The following is a 21,910-nucleotide window of genomic DNA, read 5'->3' on the forward strand; positions in this document are numbered from 1 at the left end:
GAACACCTGCCTTCCTCCTGGGAGTCTGGGATTTGGGTACGTGCCAGGCAGAGCGTGACCACGTGACCAGCCCCCAGGAAACCCCTGGGTGCTGAGCCCTTCGTGAGCTTCCCCGGTAGACAGCACTTCACACGTGTTGTCCTTTTCCTTTTCTCCTACTTCCTCCTCTTCTTCTTCCCCCTCTTTCTTCATTTTTATTTTGTTCTCTGAATGCTCCTTTTAAAATAGCATTCTGTTGTTTCATGGTCCTATTACTTTTAACCTTCATAAATTGTTTCCTCCAAGTTTTTTGTCTTTTTGCTTATTTTTGCCCTGAGTCTGAATGTCTCCTATCCCAGGCTTCCCTCCATTGTCTGGTGATCCTTGGCTGTCAGTTCTCACTTGGCAGTGAGAGAGGGGGCCTGTTGAACAGGGCTTCTCCGCTGGGTGGTCTCGTGGGCTGATTCACAGGGAAACCTCTTCATGTCAGTGTCTTTAGATTTTTGCCCCTCTGCTGGTCACGTGCTCCAGTGAAGAATCTTCTAGTCTCCTGCCTGCGGGGTGTGGGTCTGGCTGGCAGCATCCGGGGTCAGGCAGGGAGGCAGGCTGTGTCACAGCATTCAGAAAGTGACGTTATTTAGTCCTCTGTTTCCAGCAGCTTCCCCTGCCCTCATCAGGCCTGGTGTCCCCCAGTCCTTTACCTTTTCTGGAGACTAAACATCCAGTCTTCTGCCTAATGAATAAGGGGCAACCATGGTCTATGTGGAGTGGAGAGGGATCTGGTGGGTCTAACTCTTTTTAAACAGATTTTCGTCCAATTCTGCCACTTATAGCCCCACCTTCACCCCCACTTCTAGGGGCCCCTGATGCTATCAATTACTGTGCCCTTTGTGGGTTCTGTGGTATGAGTCAGGTGTCTCAGTTTTTCCAACTACTTGCTTAAAATTCAGCTTTTTTGGTTCCTATAAGTTGGTTACCATTATCCATCTGCTTTAAAAAAAAATTTTTTTGGGTTGAAATGGGGATAGTGGGGAACAGTGTGCTTCTCCAGGGCCCATCAGCTCCAAGTCGTTGTCCTTCAATCTAGTTGTGGAGGGTGCAGCTCAGCTCCAAGTCCAGTTGCCGTTTTCAGTCTTTAGTTGCAGGGGGTGCAGCCCTCCATCCCATACGGGAACTGACCCGGCCACCTTGTGGTTGAGAGCTCACGCTCTAACCACCTGAGCCATCCGGCTGTCCTCATCCATCTGCTTTTCAGCATTCAGAATATTGTTGTCATCATTTTCTCTCACTTTCTTTGACCTGTGAGCTTTGCCTTTAGGAAGGGAGCTGACGATAGTGTGTGTGCTTGGCTGCCATCTTGACTGGAAGTTCCACCCAGGGGACACTGTGCACGTCCTGTGCGCTCGGAAATCCCATCTTCCAGTCAGCAGCAAACATCCCATGGTGTGGTTCCTACTGGGAGGTCCAACTGGGAGAGCCCAAGACTTTCCCAAATCTGCCACTATTCAGCCAGGTCTCCTTCCCTTTGAATTTCCGGTTTTCCTTGACATCCATGTGCAAGACTATGTGGTTGCCCCCAGGATGTGACATCTTGCTTGATCTGGGTTAATGTTTTAGCAGGGCGAGTAAGTGGCCCACCTGTTTCCACACTTAGTTAAAGAAAACGAGAAGCTCTTTTCGGTTCCTCTTTCCTCTGGTCCTCTTCCTCTCATCTATCAGCAGGTACGAGCAGTTTCACCTCCAAAACATTCCCAATCTGTCTATCTTTCCCCACCTCAAGCCACCAATCTGTTGCCTGGCTACTACCAGGGCCTCCTCATTGGTCCCCCAGCTGCATCTACCCCCAGACATAATTTATTCTCAGCACAGCAGCCACAGTTCACTTTAAAGTGGGACCACACCACTCCCCTCCTTGAAACCTCCTAACGGTGGCTCAGCTCACCAAGCCCCGGTGACTGGTGTTCCATCTCTGCGTCGTTTACGTCCCCGTCGCTTGGCCTTCTCCCACACCAAGCTTTCTCCCGCCATGGCACCTCTTTCCCTGGTGTTTGCACAGCGAGCAGCTTCTACACACTCAGGTGTCAGCTCAAATGACACTTCTCCATTACTCTCAGATCACCCTATTCAAATTCCCAGCCTAGAGTTCATCCCCCGACTCTTTCCTGGTATATGTATATATATATATTTGTGTACTTGTTTGTTTTCTCCGTGACTTGACGTAACCTCCCTGGCTTGTTCACTTCCTCATGTCCAGCACCTGGCACATGAGTGGTAGCCGCTCAGTGAGTGAATACATTATGATTTTCTCATAGAGCAGCTGGCTTCTCCTATGCATAGAAAGCCTTGATGCCAAAGCTACCAGTGAATATGGTGACTGCAAGAGGGCAAGGAAGTTCCAACACCTGCCACCAAAGCATCCCTCCTAGTGGGCAGCACGTTGCTGTAATAACCGTGACTGGAAGCTGTGAGCCAGGACTGGCTAAGGACGTGCCTCATCCCACTCGCCCCCACAGCAGCCCCATAGGAACCCCTATTTAATAGACATGGACATGGAGGCTTCGAGTAGTTAAGTAACTTACTCAAGTTCTCACCATTATCAAGCCATGAAGCCAGGACATGAATCCACTACATCAAACCAGGTTACCCAACACACGGCCTCTCAGTGACAGTTATAGAAGACACTTAAACAGGCAGCCACGTGAACTGTGTTATTTCAGTGGCCTGGAATTTATCCACTCATTCATTCATTCATTGACTCAGTATATATCTATTGATCACTTATTCTGTAGCAAGCACTGTTCTAGACTCTGGGAATTTAGAAATGAATAAAAAAAGATCCACTTCTAGGTCTCTGTGGAACATGCGTTAATCGATTTTGGGGGGGCCAGTGATTTATGAGCAACGTTGCAAGCACCTCCATCAACTGGCAATCCCTGCTGGGGACCACATCCTGTGCAGATCCAGGGTCTGTAAGGTAAAGACCCTGCCGACTTTGGGGGAGGGAACTTGTGAACAGGTAATTGTGTTCTGGTGTGACAGGTGCCATGACCGAGGGTGAGCTGAGCTCCACTGGCCTGGAGGGAGGAGAGAAGCAAGGTGGGTGCATTCCTCAGAGAGTCAAGGCCACCAGGCTCTGGGCATCCATGCTTCTCTTTTAAGGTCTCACAAACCCGCACTGTAATAGTCCATTCCTGACTGGACCTGGGTTTTCTCAGGGCCACGTATCTCCAGTTTGGCTTTCACCCCTCCCTGATCTGACAGAAACTTTCCTTCCCCACTGTCCCTAATTGCACGAAGGTGTCTATTCACCCCTCTAGTGGCAAGCCCGTCGGTGCTCTCCAGCCCTGACTTTGGCATTCAAAGCCCTGCCCACATCTGAGACCCCATGCTCCTCCCTGTGGGACCACAAGTTACATGTGACTTCCCTAGAACCCTGCTCCATGCCTTGCACATGCCACTGTCTCAGTGCCAGGGCCCTCGCATGCCTTGTGCTTGGTGAACTCCTTCAGAGACAGAGCCTTCTCTGTGTATAAAGCCTCCTTACACCAGCCCACAGCACAGCTAATCAGCCCTCCCCCAGGGCCCACCTGGCCTCAGACACATCCTAATGTGCTCCCATGTCAGCTTTCCCTTCGAACACGTTAATTCTCTGACAGAGGGCTATAAGTCAGGGCTGGCCAATGAAGATGCTCAGAAGGAAACGTGCATTGAATGAAACTGGCAAGAGTTCACAGTGCTTCTCAGAGCCCTGGGAGGTATCTCTTTCAGCCCAGGAACCTCAAGTTTTTTTTTAGAGCAATCAGGCACCCTTTGACAATCTCTTCATTCATCTTAGGTTTCTGTTTCTTCTTGTCAAAGTTGGGTCCAGCCCTTTCAGTTGTAACTCACTTTCCACGACAGATAAGATCAACTCTGAACTGATCACTTTTAACGCAGCCCTCTCCCGCTCAAACCTTCAGTGAGTCCCCATCTCTCCTGCCCAACTTGGCAGTGGACAGTAGTCCTGCCCGACACTGTGACCTCAACTCTGCGTGAATATGACAGCTTGTCACGGTCCAGTGTCTAGGGACTTTATTTCCTGGTCCATCCTCTTCGCTGCTCTATTCTGCCTTCCTCACAGCTATGTGGGAAGGATCATTATGACAATGAAGGGGGTGGGAGCAGGCAGTTTTATTGAGCATCTACTAGAGGCCAGGCACTACATACTTTGATGCTTACCTATTTAAGACTCACAGCAGCCCTCCAGGATGCTACTATACACATTTGTCAGAAGAGTAAACTGAGGACCAGAGAGAGGACATTAGACCAAAGTCACAAGTGGCTGAGCTGGGACTCAAGGCTGGACTTCTAACACCTCTTTGTGCTGTCTACGCTTGTTTGCTCACTGCACCCTACCTCCTACCCAGGCCTGGTCCCCACACTCCCAACCCACCTGCTGCCCTGAGAGTATCGCTCAGACCTTGGTGCCACACTCCAAGTGGGAGTCAGGAGCAGGAGATTGCAGGATGGGGCAGGCCCATGGGGGGCAGACCTCCCTCCCCGGTCTCTGCCTGGACACTTTGCCATGGGGCCAGTGCCTCTGCTGGACACATGTGAGCTGCTGTCACATGTATTAGCTCACCTACTCCCCAGGACAAGCCTCTGAGAAATCTAACATCATCATCAATATTATTATTACTATTCTCATTTCACAGATGAGAAAATGAAGGCACAGAGAGGTTAAGAAACCAGGCCAACGTGCTATAGCTAGCTAGTGCCAGAGCCTAGACTTGAACCTGGGCAGTCTAGCCCCCGAGCCCATCTGTGCTCTCACCCTCTGTCCCACTGTGCCCAGCACAGCGTCTGACACCAAGTCGGTGCTGAGCACAGAATCTCCCTTCCCACCCTTCTGGAGATCTAACGCTAGGGATTCCTAGACAATGGGCATTATTGTAGGGCTTGACTATTGGGCCCAATATCTACCATGTGAGTAACAGCTCAGGTGAGTGTTCTGAGGGGGTAAGGCTGTGGCTAGCGCCTTGGACCCTGTGTGGGACATGCCGCGAGGTGTCTGCTTCAGGGCTGGTGTTGCTGACCCAGCACAATGTTGGAAGGTCACTCCAAGTCAAAGGCTCAGTGACAGTGGGCCGACAGCATGGAATTGCAGCCCTGGCTCCCTCCAGGGCACCTGTGTGGCAAGCCTAATGCACCAGGATTTTCCCAACTTTCCACTTTGGCCATCAGCAGTCGTCTCCATCCAACTACAACCTGCCTCCAGGACATTCCATCCCACATGGACTTTTAACACAAATGACAAGAGTCCTCCGCTTCCAAACAGTAGGAAAAAGGAAATGCCTGTAGCTCAGGGTCTTATGGCCTTTTTTTTTTTTTTTTTTTTTGCCTGTGACCCCAGGAAAAATATGTTTTACATGGTGACCCATGCACACAAATTTGCGTGTGTGTGTGTGTGTGTAACACCAACACAAGTTTCATAAAAAAAAAAACATTTACCTTTACTCTCTACAAAATCACTTTGATATTTTCTGTCCTGGCCTTTTTTGGTCTATTCCCAAACTCCTCTATTAAGATGCTGTTCACGCCTAGGATTGCCAGGTAAAATACAAGATTCCCAGTTCAATTTTGATTTCAGAAAAGCAATAAATTGTTACCATAAGTACGTTCCAAGTACTGCACAGGACATACTTATACTAAAAAATAATTTGTTGCTTATCTGAGATTCAAATTTAACTGGGCGTCCTGAATTTTCATTTGCTAAATCTGGCATCCTAATAGTTCTGCATTGCAAGGGATTTTGAGACCCCGAAGAATGAAGAATATTGTTTGTAGACAAGACAGACTCTGGCTTCAGGGCATCTGAAACCCTCCTGAAATGGAATACAAACTGTGGTGTGGAGGTGAGATTTTATCTGAGGGAAGAATCCACAGCATTTGTCAAGTGTCACAGAGTAAACCTATCAGCTACACATGGAAAGAACCACACGGGGGCAAGTGTTGACACCCATCCGCCAGAACCAGGGGGCTGGGGGTCTCTCAGGAAACTCAAGTGCTTTCTCCAAGTGTTCTCCTCCACTCTGCTGGGATCACTGGCCCAATGGGGCCCCCAGCCTGGCGCTGGCATCCCCCTGCTTCCCACGACCCTGCATGGCCTCCCTGGGCCCCTGGCCTGCCAGCCCCTCTGGGGACTCAGTACTGTGGGTTAACCAGGCCTGGCACACAGATGTCCTCTTAGCACCATCTTTCTTCCACTTGGTTTAGGTTGTCTGCAAGTCCTCAGTTCCACAGCGAAGCAACTCCTGCCACTGTCCTCCCAGCGGGGGGACACTCCATCCCAGGTGGTTTCTACTAAGTCATGCGCCCCCGTGCCCTTCCTTTTGATGCCTAGCCCTGCATGCGCCTTCCCCTTCCCACCCAAATTACAACGATGGCAGCGTTTACTGAGCACTTACTAAGCACCCCACTCTGTGCTGAGTCTTGTGCTTGCGTCACAACTTTGCCACCTACCAGCTGAGTTATCGAGAGCAAGTGAAACAGTTTCCTTATCTGGAAAGTTACTTTCCCCAAAAAGTCGTTGTGAGGGTAAGATTAAGTAAGGAAATGAGGCTCAGAAAATAGTACGTAATTATACATTGGTTACCCTCATTGTGCACATGGGGAAACTGAGGCATGGAGCAGTTCCCCTCCCTGGCAGGCAGGTTCTCAGTCCAGGCAGCAGACAGCAGGTCCCCATCTTTGCACTTTTCACCCTCTGCTCTGTTGCCATCCGAAGCCCCTCCTACAGGAGCCTCCCTGCAGAATGTCTCTTCCCACTGACCTCGGGGCACACTGCCCGGCTGTCATTGGCCGTCCTCCCCAGCGGGGCTGCCAACTCAAGGCTCTGCGCCCTCTACACTGCCTCCCGCCCATTACTGTCTGCCCCATTCCTCTGTCTGTTTTCTTCACAGCACTTAATCAGGAGCTGAAATCACCGTATTGATAAACTTATTCGAGCATGTATTTATTGGCCACTCAGTGCTCTGGAATGTGAATTCCACGTGGGCTAAGGCCTCATCCATCTGTTTGTCCTGGATCCCCGTGCCTTGCCCAAAGCAACTTCTCCACAAGCATCTGGTGTGTGAACATTCCCCTTTTACTGGTGAGTTTACTCGATGGTGCAAAATGCAAAGCCTCAGGTACTCAGAGTGGCTCCTACATGCCAGGCTCTTTCCTAAGGAGCCTTACATAGAGGTTATTCGCTTCATCCTTATCATCCCCATTTTACAGATGAGGAAACTGGGGCCTAGAACGGTTACGTGATGTGTCCAGGTCCACAGCTGCTCAGAGGTGGAGCTGGGATGTTGGTTGCAGAGCCCGGGCATTTGAAACTACCTCTCAGTCTGTACTACAGTAAAAATGCTGCCTGGTTTGGGACACGTCCCTTACATGTGCAGGGCCCTGGGAGGAGATCTAGTGGGGAGGAATGCATCACAGAATTGCTACATGTCCCCAGGGTTCGGAGGAAGGAGGTGGAATGGCCAGAGTAGGCCTCAGGTAGGCGGGGGCGTGAGAGGTGGGCCCTAGAGCTGGGTGGGGCTTCCACAGGCAGGCGGGTGTCCTAGCACACGGCTGGGATGTCCCTGGCCAGACTTGCTTCTCCAGCAGCCTGCTGCTGGCGGGTCATCCGTCAGGGCACTAGCAGTGAGACCATGGTGGGCGTGAGGGGCTCTTACTTTTCTTGTGGCTGTAGAACTTGTCCTCAGAACCATCCTTGGACTTCTTAATGATCAGTTTCCCAGTCTCAACATCGACTTTAAGCTGTACTTTCTGAGGAATCCCCAGAGACTCTGACTTCACCTGCAAAGAGAAAGAGGAAGAGAAGGAAGAAGAGGGAGGAAGAAGGAGGGGAAGGGGAGGGAGATGTCGGTCATCCCTTCTCTGTCCAGGCTTCCGTGGTGCCAACCGTGAGCCTCTAGTCTGTGAGGCTGGGCAGCCCTCGGGTCGCACCCCAGGACCACATGCTCACGGTTCCACTGTCGGCTCCCCAGAATCACTAAAATGTGGGAAGGAGCCCAGCTAGTCCACTGTGTGCACAGCAGCCATCTGCCAACAGGTGTGATGGAGAAAACGATAACTGCTGGCAAAGCGTTCATTTACTGCTTAATTTGACAACGCTCATTAATCTGATGTGTCATCTACACCCAGAAAGGATTTTGGTCATAGCTTTTTAAGCTCCTGGGCCTGTTACAACCCATAATTGAACAATGACTGATAATAATTAGGAAAAAGACAATTGCCGTGCTCAGAAGATGGAAATATAGGCTAATACAGAATTACCATCAGGGTTAGAAAGGACTTGGGGGAGGTTACAAGGGGTGTCTCGTCCTGTGTTTCTGAATGTGGAATCAGAGCCATGATGGATACACAAGAATCTCTGAGGATAATTAAGAAAAACAAATTTCTGGGCCAGAGCCTGGAGAGTCTACTCAGTCACCCTAGGGGAAATCATGGGAGTTGTATTTTTTCCTCATCCTCCCTTCAGGCACTATATAGCCCATTTGGGGGTGCCCATTTGATGTCACTCATAGCCCCTGTTTGGAGAAGAACAAAGTTTAAGGCATCTTGAGCCAAGTAGCTCTTTCCTGGGGAGCCTCCCTATGAGGGAGGTTCCACCGATTCATCTGGCGCCCATTCTAATGTTTAAGCGTCGTCACGGGTGGTTCCATTGACCGCCATTCCCGGCAGCTGGGCTCCTTGCCTTCGTTTAGGGGAGCCAAAAGCCCTCCTTCCACAGGGGGCAGAAGGTCCCCCAGCCTCCAACTGGGAAGCACCAGGGTACAGCCACTTACCTCAAAAGTAACTGGAGGAATGAGGGAGCGCCGATGGGGAGACTCGGGGCCCTCATGCAGCAAGGCTTTCACCTGTGGGCACAAATGCACAAGGTCCTTGAGCTGGGAGGCGAAGGGAAGGCAGCATCCTTTGGGACAGAGGCAAAGGGAGCACAGAGTCTGCACCCCTGGGCTTTCTCTGATGGAGAGGGGACCACAGAGAAGCCAAGAGAAGCTGCAGGACCCCCTCAAGTACCTTATCTTCAATAGAGGACAGTAGACTTGTCAGTTGGCTGAGCTTGGTCACCATGTTGATGGGATTGGCCTCACCACACACCTGAGAAATGAGCAAATGAGGACGCGTTCACTGAGTACAGGCCACGGAGAGGTGGCACGCTGGGCGCTTCCCACGTTTCATCTCATTTCATCCCCCAAAACCCTGTAAGTACTATGATTATCCCCCTTTGCAGATGAGGAAATCAGGGATATCACTGATCATCTCATAATTATGGCCAAACAAGAAGTCTTCATTTCTTCTTCTTTCTAAATTCACTTCTGCCCCAGTACGTCTCACCTCATCCACTGAGTTGCTGATACAAAACTCTAGGATTGGCTTCAGTATTAATTACCTTCCCTCCTCCTGTACCTACTGCATCGTTGCTCCTACTCTTCCTAAATATAGCCATCCCACCACTTAAAACCCCAGTCTAGTTGCTTCCCACTGCTGGGAGAAAACTGTCCAGACTCCTCACCCTGTCCTGTAAGACTGTATGACTAGCCCCGCCCCCAGCCACTCTCACCCTCACTTCCGATCTGCCCATGGCCTTGAGCTGTACTTTCTGAGGAATCCCCAGAGATGTGGATTTCACCTGGGAAAGCCACCCTCTTGTCACTCAGGTCTCAGATCCACAAAGAGGTCTACTCTGACCATGCTAGCTAAGGTAGCCACCAGGTCATCTGTATCACATCCCCCTGCTTTGTTTTCTATCAATCACCGTGATCACTGATTTGTTCATTGTGTGTTTCCCTGCTGGAAGGTAAGCTCCGTGAGAATCGGCACCATGAGGGCCGTGTTCAGTGCTGCGACCTGGGTGCTTGGAACAGCGCCTGGCCAGTGAAGATGCTCAGTAAAGGTGTCCCAAGCATGCATGAGACCCAGAGAGCTGGAGTTACCTGTCAGAAGTCACACAGCTAGCAAATGGCAGAGCAGAGTTTGAATCCTGTTGGCCCGGCACTGAGTCCGCAATCTCAAGCATTTATGCACAGAACAAACATTTACAAAGCATCTATTCCGTGCCAGACACGCTGCCGGGTGCTGGAGGTATAGTGTTAATAAGATACCATCCCTGCCCTCCAGAAGCAGGATGAGAAAACCAGACATACGTATGACTAACCTGAACACCAAGCAGCACAGAAGGAGGGTTATCCCCAACCAGGTGATGCCCCTTTACTCAACCCCTTGCTTAAAACGTCAGCCAAGCTACGCTTGCTTTTGACCCAGCCACTTTAGTACAGTGCATCTGCCATCACCAACCACCGTCATGTCTGCCACTGCCATCACTTCTGTCATCAGCAGCATTGCCACCATTGCCACCCCCACCACGACCACTATCACCTCCATCAGCACCATCATTATCACCTCCAACCACCACCCATCATTCCCCACCACAACTGTCACCATCTCCTCACAGCAGTTCAGATCTGTCAACACTTTCTCTGACTACGTTTTGGTCTTGCCCTTGCTCCTTAATAAAGCTTGTAGTCTATGGCTACTACGATCAGGAGAAAGGCTTAAAGGAGTGGAAGGAGACTCCAGTAAGAGCAGAAAAACTGGTAGTACATGGGAGAGTTCAGGATCCCCTTGTCTGAGGGTTGTTTTTCTCAAAGACTGAAAAGATAACAGATTTCAAGCTCCTTTGTTCTCCCTCTTGGACACTTGGAATTACCCGCTTGCCACCTTGGACAGTCACCTGGCAATTTTAGGCTGGTGTCTCCTCCCCCCACTCTCTCTGAATCTGTGTCTTTTGGGGCAGGTGTGGCAAAAACTTACAAAGTATCAATTAAGTTACTGACAAACGGGAGTGAGTTCTTGGAACAGAAGGTCTGAGAACAATGCTGGAGCCTTGTCTGTTTGCCTCTTATTCAGCAGAACGCATATGAGGCTCTGATGAATTCTTACACTGTGCCAAGCATATTTTGAATGCCTTCACTCATCTAATCCACATATGTATTGATTCTTCTAGTCCTTGTTCTGCAGATGGGGCAATTGAGTCAGAGTGGTGAGTCAACTTGACAAAGGTCACACAGCTAGTGCACCCCTGAGATCTGAATGGAGATCTAGCCCAGTGGTTCTCAGCTGGTGGCAATTTGACAATGTCTGCAGACATTTGGGATTGTCACAACTGGGATATACTAATGGCATCCAGTGGGCAGAGGCCAGCAGGCGTGAACAACCCACAGTGCACAGGACAGTGCCCTGCAACAAAGAACGATCCAGCCTCAAATGTCCTGAGAATGCAGGTTGAGGCATAGTTCACAGCCCAGCCTAGAGGTGTGTTCATCGGTTGAATGTGACCTGCGGGTTTACATCAACTGGCCCCGTTTTTCACTTGGCTTTTCGGTTGAACTTTTCAAAGGAGGATGTGGGCTCCAAGGTTAAGAACCTCTCTTTTCTTATCACACAGGGCAGATCCAAGGCTCTCCCCAACCCTCAGGCCAGCAGTCATTTTGATGTTACATTTTGTACCTCCCCGCAGTTCTCACATAGATTCCACGGAGGGGTCCGGGGGTACCCATCTTGTGTCGTCCACCTAAGGGCAAGGGCCTAATGATGGTAAGAATTGCAACGTCATTTACTCCTTCACATAACCCTGCAGCGATGGACAGTACCATCCCCAATTCACAGATGAGGAAACTAAGGAGCAGTGAGGTGAGTCAGATTGAACTAGAAGTTTCTGATCCAGGGGCCAGAGTCCTTTACCTCAGGCAGCATCGGAACTCCCTCCTCCATTTGTGAGCTGAAGGCATCAAGAATGCCATTTTCTGCTTTTCTTTGAGCATCAGGAATTATAGGGAAGGTAAGAGCAAAAGCCCTTTCTCAACCTCCACGTCCACAGCCACCCTCCATTCCTTGGCTGCTGTGTCCTGCCACCAATTACAAACGTTGGCTGGCGGGGCAGCCCGCCCAGTGACTGCTGTCAGCTTAGCGTTCTGGGAGCTTCTCCCTCTTCAAATCTACTTCAGAAACTCAGGTGTGTGGTCTCCTAGTCAAACCATTTAAATTTGTACTATCCGGCAGGGCCCTTGCTTTGTCTAGATTTGTTCTTACTTTCCTGGAAATTAACCCATCATTCACTTGGAGGAAAGCAAAATTAGCTCACATTTTCTGATGAATTTTTAAGTTGTACACATAAAGTATACACACATTTTCTCACTAAAAAACTCAGTTAAACAATATAGTCAAACCCAAAGTTCCTCTTGGACCAGCCCCCTTCTCCCCACTTCTATGGTCCCCCAATCCCGACATGGTAATCAGAGTTGCCTTTTGGGTATAAATCCTTCTGCTTCAATTTCTATGTCATAGTTTATATACCGTTGTTTTTGTTTGTTTGTTTTTACCCAACAGTGTGTCTTGGAGGTCTTCCCACATCAGTGCATCCACCTTAGAAAATTCTGTCCCATAGTCTACAACTCTCCATGTCTGTTTGGTTTCCAACGTTCTTGCTTTCAGAGACAAGGCCACAATAAACATCGGTGTCAACATCTCCTTGTCTCTAAGACAACTGCCTACATATAGAACTGCTTGAAGGCTAGTGCATTTAACATGTTCATGGAGGGCCCAGGGCAGGCCGCACCCTAATATCCCACAATGGCCTCCTGATCATTTCCAACCAAGGTCACCTGAGAGGCAGCAGGAGCGGGAGGAGCCCTGACTCTCCCCTGTGCCCCTAAAAGCAGGAGAAGACTCTCCACGTGATCGGAGCCCTCCCTGCTCCTGAGGCTGAGACACCTTATCACAAGAGTTAAACAATCCAGTGGGAGAAAGTCTGTGCAACAAGCCTTGTACCGGCTGTAGCAACTCACTGCCCAAGCCCACATCTGCTTAGACTCCTAATGAGCAGGGACTTTGTCTTGTCAATTTCCCACAGACCTTTCTCTGCCTAAAAAGTATAAAGAGCTGCCTACTGCAGTCAGTTCTTTAAGCCTCGTTTTATGATCAGAGTATCATGTTGTGATTCCCCAGTGCGCACGTATGAAACTGCTTTTTCTCCTGTTCATCTAGTCTGCGTAATTTTTATTATTTGAGTACTAGTCCAGCCCTAAGAACTAAAGGCTGGAAGGGGGGGGGAATTCTTCCCCCCTCTCCAACAATGCAAATGGCCAAATTGCTTTCGGAAAACCCATTTCCACTCCCAGCCATGAGAGGAGAGGCGAGACCCCCACCCCCCCCCCACCCCCGTGAGTCCCTGGTCCCCACAGCCAAGTCCTGACCTCACCAGCCAACGGTTTGCCTTTCTGATAGGGAAGAAGGTATCTCCTCATTTTCAGTGTCATTTTCTGGTTACTAACAAGATGAGGTTGAACATCTTTTCATGTGTACATTGGCCATTCCCAGTTCTTCAGGAAAACAACCTTCTTTGTATCCTTTCCCCACCTTAAAATTTGGGTTGTTTTTACTGAATTACTTGCAGAAGATTTTTTTTAAAAAACATATGAATCCTTTGGTCCCTTACATTGGTTCCATGTACTTTGAGATACAGCTTTTGCTTGTTTTTAATTCTGCTGATGATAACGCCTCTTATTACACAGATCTCTGCTCAGGAGACAACTTGGCCTTGGCCCCCAACTAGGCTGTGAGCAGGTGTCTGTGTGGAGGGACACCGGCACCTAACTCCCTGGGGCAAGAGGCAGGATCAAGAATTTAGCACTTCCTGTGTTTCTTTCCCTTTCAGAGGAAAAAGGATAGGGAAAGGCCCTGCCTCGCCTCGTTATTCAGCACTAGTAAGCAGTTTTGCTGATGAAATAACCTGAAATCTTTATTCCTCAAATCAAAATCAGGCAGTGGGGTGGGGGCGGGGCTCCTTTCGGAGTCCTGGGAACACGCGCTAGCCCCTCTTCCCCACCTCCACCCCCAGTTTATCAAATTCATCTCTCCAACCCCAAAATCTTTACCTGAGGCCGTGGACGGAGGCCTGGGGAGAGTTGCTGGTCAAACAACCTCTGCAGAGACTCCAGGGAGGGGAGAGTCCGGACAACTTCCCTGTGGGCAGGGGACACGGTAAAGGTTAAGAATTAGTGAGGACCCGGCTGAGGCATCCCTGGCCCCGTCTGGAGCCCCGTCTGGCAAGGGCAAGAATCCTCCCCAGAAGAACAAGCTCCCAGGACTGTCAGTGTTGGTCTCCCCTACCCCCCAGACCCCCACTCCTTCCCGTCACACACCCCGGACCAAACTGCAGTGTGGTGTGTGGACCCGATTTACCTGTTTAGCCATACGTGGCCCATAGAAAATTTGGATCTAGAATCACAAAACTACTTTGAAATCACTTAGCAAGCCACCATTCCAAAGTTTACTGTTGATAAGAATCACAGACACACACCAAGTGTTAAAAATGCAAATTTCTGGGCCCCAACTTGATTGGGTCTGGAATCTGCATTTTAAATGTGGGCCCCAGGGGCTTCCGGTGCCAGCTGTCAGTGTTTTCAGGTTCCAGTCCCTTCCCAGCAGCTGAGAGGGACGCCCACAGAGATTTCCCACGGTCTCATCCATTGACGATGCCAATACAGGCTTTATCGATTCTTTGTTCCCTTCTCAGCTTTATTGTTTTAAGCACGGTGGCAGACAATTTTGAGTTCTATTTTTCACTTATTTCACCAAAGACTGTTCATTTTTTACATAGTTGACTTTCTAATGGTATCAAAATAGTCTGTGGGGGAAATGTGTCCAAATCAATTGTTAGATATTTGGGTTATTTTGAGACCTTGGGGACCATAAACAAAGGCTGCTCTGAACAGCTTTGTTCATATAGCTTTTCTTTTCTTATTTTCAATTGCAATTTTAGGATAAGCAGAGATTAAAGCTCTTGATCAATATTGCCAAGCCTTTGAGAGATGGTACCAGTTACAGGGCCATAGATACTGTGCATGAAAAAGGGGACACATACTAAACCTGACAAATTCAGGGGAGGCCCACATGGCAGGCCCTACAAACTCAGAGACCCAAATCAACCACATAGGATGGTCTGAACAAGAAAATCCCTAACTAAAGGCGGGTCATGGCCGTAGCCACATCCTTGGCCTGCAGTTTCTTTGACAAAGGTCAATCTTTAACTTAAGCGAGCCTGCCTATTGTCTTTTTGCATCTAAGATAACAGGCCCTTGGAATGGCAGAGTAATCCCTTTTTCCGGGACCCCTCATGGCACAACCCACTGCACCAGAGCACGAGACCACAGAACGAGACCACAGAACGCCTCATTTTTATCTTGTTCCTCCGAATACCATCTCTATGTGCTGTAAAATGTTAACTATCCTGTGCCCACCAATGCAAAAAACGTATGTTATCTCTCCATTTTACTTTTTATCCAATCCCAGAGGTGTCCAACCCCCACCCTCGCTTTGCTTTCTTCCTCCCCCTTAATCTACCACCAATGGATTTCATGTCTCCTCCTTTGACTCTAATGTATAAAATAAACTGCAGAGCTGCCATTCTCCAGAGTATTTTCTTAATCCATTGAGATTTTCCTTCCCGGCAAATTGCTGTCAGTTTGGCTCAAATAAACTCATGGTTTAATCTCTACAGGTTTGGATGTTCTTACGTTGACAGCACTGTTCGAGCCTGCTCATTAGATGTACTGTCTGAATTCTATTATTTTCTTTTCTCTCTCTCTTTTAGTGGTTATAACATTTCAATATTGATGAATTGATTTGCCTATGTTTAATTTCTAATGTCATTAATATTTTTCTACAAGGTTGGTTTCTACTACTTTCTATTTGTATAAACTGTTCATGTCCTTTATTAGTTTTCTATTGGGAATTTTTTTAGTATTTTTATACTTTGGTATAAACTCTTTATATATTGCTTTGCTTTTTTTTTTTTAAAATCTAGTATTTTTTTCTATTCTGTTGTTTTCATCCTAGGTGGGCTGGATTCCATTATAAAATGATTTGTAATTCTTTATTTTTCATCTTTTCCTCGGTAATTTTTTGCTTACCTTAGTTAAAAATTTATCATTAGTATTTACTAGTGAGCAATTATTTGCTCATTTTAAATTGGTTTCTCACTCACTACTTTAAAAGTTATATGTGGGTTTTTGTTGTTGTTGTTCAAGAACCTACTGTACTTTGTACCGCTACACCTAACCCAGATAGGCAATCATTGTGTCAGTTCCTTAATTTTTCTGTGGTTTAGGAGATGATTTTAAAATGTCTAGAAGTAGCTATATTTTCAGAAAAATCTTTAAGAAAAAGTATACCTGGAATGAATACAATACTGTGTGTTAACTATATTTTAATAAAAATCTTTTAAAAATAAATAAAAATATCTAGATGGTTGGGTGGTTGTGGCTAGTTCTGTTATTTATTTCTATTTCCAGCATGCTGTGTTCTGGGAGTACAGAATGAATGCTTTCATTTTGGGTGTACTTATATCCAGCTGCTCAGTTAGCTGCTGGGTTCTTATTTTTAGGATCACCAGTATGCTAAAATTTTTGGAAAAAATTCTTGGATCCTCTTAGAAGTAGAAGCATGTAATTAGCACATTTTCACAAACTTTCTTTTTTTTTCAATCTGCAAAGACACCCAGTGCCCTTGAATGACATCTAGGTTGAGTTAATCCCAGGTCAGTAGTCTTCTCCTTGGAGATACTGGCTCAGAATTTTTATTGTGTCATCAAGGCGTGTGAATAATATTAAATATGGCAATTTATTAAAGTAAGTGTTTACTTTATGCATTCATTTTCTCTTGTGGTTTAGAAAACATTTAAGAAGAGTTTTAGGTGTTGCTATTTGGTTGTTCTGTTAATTGGATCTTTATGAGGTCTCTCAATTCCTGAATTTAGCTCTTTTAAAAGCCTGGGGAAAAAATTTTCTTTTATACATTTAGTCATCAATTATGCATCATTTTTTCCGGCTTCCTCCAGAGCCCATTCCACCCACTATATAAGTTGAGCTCTATGCCCTCGTTGCAAAGACTATCAACTTTTTATCACACATTCTTTACATATGCTTATTCAGTCCTCCCTGATACTCGGCTGTTTTGTGATTTGATTTTCAAATTTGATTTGAAAATTATGGGTTTATTTTTATGGCCTCCAATGAAGCAGTTAAAATGATGATGAAGTATTTTTGTTTTGGGTTTGTTTCTTTGTTTATTAAAATCTTTACCCTGCCCTCACTTAGTATTTCCACACTTTGACATCCTATTTTAAAATTCCACTTGCATGTCTTCTCGTTTCTCCATTTCAAAGGTTACCAAATATTTCCAGACGCTGCTGAGTTTATTTTTTGTTTTCTCTGGAAAAGTTTCTGTCTGGTTCTAGATAACCTAATTCCGGGTTACAAATCTTCCTTTAGCCTATGTTCTGCTAAAGGCCTTTGTTTCAGATGCACGTGGTGACGTGGTAACAACATTTCTACAGAGGAGGCTTCAGACCGTTTCTCACTGCTGAGTCTCTGTGATCATCCTAGTCAGGGAGTTGGTGTCATGCCAAGTGGTCTGAGTGGACAGACCTGGTCGTCTTTGTTGCCATCCTCAGTCCCCAGCTTCTCTTCCTGTGCCCTACCTCGAAAGGTCCAGCCTGAGTCCCCTTTTCCCTGCAGTACCCCACTGTCCCCCAGCTTTAAGTGCCAACTGTATTCCGATGAGTCCCAAATGTATACCCCATCCCTGAGGTCTCCTGGGCTCTAACTTCCAGAACAACGTCTTGGTTGGCGTTTCAGCTGGCGGCATGTCTAATAGCACCTCAAGCCAATGGTAGCTCAGAGAAAGATACCCCCCAACTCAATCCTCCTTGACTTTTTCACCTTTTCAGTAACTGGCATCACCATTCACTTAGCCGCTCACTCCAAAAACCTAGGGTCACCCTCGATTTGTCTACTCCTCACCCCACATCTAATCAGGCAGCAGGTTTTTCCAGCTCTACCATTGACACATGTCCCAGGTCACACCAGCTCTCAGCACCCATGCACCCCCAAGGCCTGGGGTCATTTAACTAACATCCATCTGCCATTGTCAGGTGCCAGACACTGTCTAAACCTCGGGACTCGACAGGAAGCAAAACAGACAGATGCCTGCCTCCACTCACTTCCCTTCTCATGGGCCACCATCACGTCATAGCCACAGCAGTCCACAATGGCCCACTTTGGGTCTGCCACCTGAGAGCCATTCTTCACAGCCCCAGCTCGAACCACACCCAGTCCTGTAAAATTCGTGCAGGGCCTTGTGATGTGGACAAGCTGTGGCTCCTGCTCAATATAGCTCAATATAGCACAGGACATCCAGTTAAAACGAATTTCAGATATACAATGGAAAATCTAGTATATCTCAATATTGCATGGTATATACTTACACGAAGAAAGTATGAGTGGTTTACCTAAAATTCTGACTGAACTGGGCATTCAGTGTTTTATTTGCTGGATCTGGCCGTCTATGTCTGCCTTTCCCCGACCTCCACTCCTAATGCTTTCCTTCCCTTGTTATGCTCCAGCCACACAGACTTTATTTCTGTTCCTTGCAGGCCAGCCTCATTTCTACCTCAGGACCTTTGTACTTGGCGTCCCTCTGCCACATTACTGGATGGCTAGCTCTCTCTTGTCACCAGGTCTCAGCTCTGTCACTGCCTCAGAGAGGCCTCCTTGACGCCCAAAGGACACTGACACCCTCCACACACACATACTCAATGTCTTTCCATCACTTTTTCCTGTTCTATTTTGCCATGACACTTACTAAAATTATCTTGCGTATTTACAGACTTAATCTCCTATTGTGCTCCTTACTAAGATATCAGCTGCAACAAGGTCTAAAAAAGCAGGAATCTTATGCGTTCCGTTTCTTGCTATACCCCAATACCCAGAACAGAGCTCAAAGGAGGCCCTCCAGACATACTTGTTAAATGAATGAATGAATGAATGACCTGTTCCAATCAAAGCAGTTTAAAAACTATGAGTTTGTAGTTAGTTTCCTGGAACAGCATCAACAGGGGGTGCAGGGCAGGGGGTGGGGGGACTGGGGGGTGAAGAGCATGGAAAACATAATTTATTCCTAAGATTTTCTAAAACGCCACCCTTCAGTTAACCGAGTCTCCAAGCCTGCTATCCCGTTGCCTATCATGGCGAAGACAAACAGTCGTGCACGGGGAACCTCAGCATCTCCAATTCTAACGGGAAGGTAACTGTTCAGTAAAAAAAGATGTGGAACAGCTAGAAGTCAAAGGAAGCTTTTTCCACTAGCACAACGTACCAGAGAGGTATGCACGTTGGGGAAGCTGTTGTCCCCATAAGGGGGGGTGACTCAAATCCTAGGAAAGTCCAGGTAGCGATGAGGTGTTGAGGAATGTTACCAATGTGTGGGGTGACAGGGGGAAGCTCAGGGGAGAGACTTAACGGTACATTTCCTCCTGGGCAAGGAAGCGGCGTGGCACAGGCTCTCCACCGGAGCAGAAATAAAAGCTTGTTATCAGTCACCCTGAAGTTACGTTTCTTAAAAAGAAAGTGCCACGTACGTGTTTTCCCTGGTGATAAATGGATTGTAACAACAGTGTCACACGGAAAAGCAGCTCTCCCTGGGAATTTATAAATGATGGCCTTAGGTCCAGTTGGCCAAAACCGCATTGGTAGAAAGCCAATTCAATGAAAATAAACCTGGCTGGCCAATTTGGTGAGTGCTTGATTTGTCAACGAAATAATGTTAAATTTACCAAACATATTGATTGTACTTTAGAGTCTTTGAGAGGAAAAGTTCAATTTGATTACTGATGATGAAAGACTCTTTTTTGCATATCAACTAAGCTAAGATGGGTACGCACCAGAGAATCTGATAGAAAAATTTTGAAATTGGGGTATCTGTAATAAAACGCAGAATAGTATAGGCCAAAAAACCCACCTCGCTCACATGAAATGCTATTTTTCCTAACGAAATGTTGGCCTTTCATTTATGACGGGATTGTTATGGCTCCTCGTGATTTCTTTCAGATGTTTTTGAATGTTATTTTCTATTTTTCAAGCTTTTAAAAAGGCATTCACAGTGTTTTTCTACTAATTTTTCAGATGGCATATCTGCCTGAATCTTTCACTTTCTTCTTTTTTAAGCACATGTTTAATGTAGATGATGTCCACTTTTAACAATTAAACTGTAATTAAACTTGGAATTAAGTTTTGTATTAATAAAATTAAAATGAGAAATTAAAAAATCTAAATGAAATTGGAATTTTTTCCAAATTTGTCATTCAATGAATTCAAAAGCAGAAAACTGAAGTTTTGGTGAATTTGCTCAATTAAAAACCTGCCATCACTGGATATCTTGGGCCATCACCATCATACAGAAAAGAGGCTGACTTTAGTTTATTTCCTCTTTGTGCCCTACGTGCTTGTTGAATTTGCTGGCTGCAGCAAGAAGGAAGACTAGCCCCAAAAGTCTTAAATGCTGGTTCCTGAGCGAGTGTGAAAGGGCTGGCAGTGTCCGCCTGCTCACCTCTTCCCATACCAACTGGCTTCAAATTAACTTCTTGAGAAGAGAAGAGAAGAGAAGAGAAGAGAAGAGAAGAGAAGAGAAGAGAAGAGAAGAGAAGAGAAGAGAAGAGAAGAGAAAAGAGAAGAGAAAGCGCTATAGTTCAAATACCATGAAAACAAAACCTTGAAAGAGCCACAGAGATTTCTAAGCTCCTGCCAACTGTGCGATTATTCTGAGTATACCAGCGGTGTTGGAACAGCCAGGTGGGGTCCAGGGGCCACTCTGACGAGCCGATTCTCTTGCTCATCCAACACATCCCTCCTCCCCCCACCCCTACATGCACCGTTACCCATAGAGTTCCTTGCACAGGACCACGGTCAGTTTCTTCAGATGAGGGAGACTGCTGGAGCCTGTCTTCACAAAATCAGAGTCCAGGGTGAGCTGAGTGCTTAAATAATCCTGGATGGCTTTAAGATGCTCTTCTGGAAGCCTGGGGGAAAAAAAAGAAATAAAAACGTGTTTATCCTGTTTCTTTGGCCACAAACACCAACAGTAACAAGAAGAAATCCACGTTCTCAGAGTCTCTGGCAGCAGCAACGTCCTTCGAGGGGACTTCCACACACCTGTGTGGTTCTCTAGTTCTCACCGGAGGGTAGAGAAGCAGGTGGGAGCAAGACTGAAGGGTCCAGCAAGGCAGATTGCGCGTCACCCACCATGAAGGCTTATTTCCAAAGCCAGAGTCTGGAAGGAAATGATACCGGTTGGCGACTGGGAAATGTTTATCCTTTAAAATGGAGATGAAACAGCTTGGAAAATCTAGTGCGGACTTATTTCCCTCCTTCATCTATTTCTGAAGACAGGAGCTGAGGGCTACAGAGGCTCTAGTCAAGGGATGCTAAATGGTTCTAGCTCACATGCCAACTGCACAGTCACAGCCAAGGGCGACCTGGACCTCTGGGTCGAGGAGGTTCCAGGTCATTCTAGGCTCCGTGAGGACGTCTCTGTGATGAGAGATGGGGGTGGGGAGATGGTGGTTGCCGCCCAGGTGCACCGCCCTTGGCCTCCTGGGTCTGGTCCAGCCCCTTCAATTTATGAACGATGCCATGGGACTGCAGGCAGGGCTTGTCCACTGAACATGGTGACCCAGTGGAGGAGAGCCCAGGCCGCATGGCACCAGGGCCATCACCTGGGACTGATCCTACCTCTACATTCTATCTCCTATGTAGCACCCTTTCTTTCTTTTTTTTTCGGGATAACTTTTGAATCTTGATTCCTATAATAATCAAAATTAATCACAGCAAGTATTTCCTGAGCATAACAGCCCATCCTAGTCACTCTGCTAAGCACTTTATGCTCATTTTCCCCTTAAATTCTCAAATCAATGTTACAAGACAGAGATTATTATTATTCCTATTTCACACACAAATGAGGAAACCAGGCTCAAGGACGTTGATTTGTCTGTGTGAAA

At 47.1% G+C, this 21,910-nt stretch overlaps 1 protein-coding gene across 1 annotated transcript in view; it reads right to left on the reverse strand.

The window, feature by feature from the left end:
• The window catches only part of INPP5D (inositol polyphosphate-5-phosphatase D), a 107,303-nt gene that overhangs the window by 37,028 nt on the left and 48,365 nt on the right, over positions 1-21,910 (reverse strand). The window contains exons 5-9 of the mRNA XM_033112430.1: positions 20,792-20,932; positions 13,953-14,040; positions 9,037-9,117; positions 8,802-8,873; positions 7,686-7,809 (exon numbers count right to left, since the gene is read on the reverse strand). Of these exons, the coding sequence (XP_032968321.1) occupies positions 7,686-7,809; positions 8,802-8,873; positions 9,037-9,117; positions 13,953-14,040; positions 20,792-20,932 (506 nt within the window). The remainder of the gene's footprint in view (positions 1-7,685; positions 7,810-8,801; positions 8,874-9,036; positions 9,118-13,952; positions 14,041-20,791; positions 20,933-21,910) is intronic.

The sequence above is a fragment of the Rhinolophus ferrumequinum genome, chromosome 8 (assembly GCF_004115265.2).
Source record: "Rhinolophus ferrumequinum isolate MPI-CBG mRhiFer1 chromosome 8, mRhiFer1_v1.p, whole genome shotgun sequence".
Classification (NCBI taxonomy): domain Eukaryota; kingdom Metazoa; phylum Chordata; class Mammalia; order Chiroptera; family Rhinolophidae; genus Rhinolophus; species Rhinolophus ferrumequinum.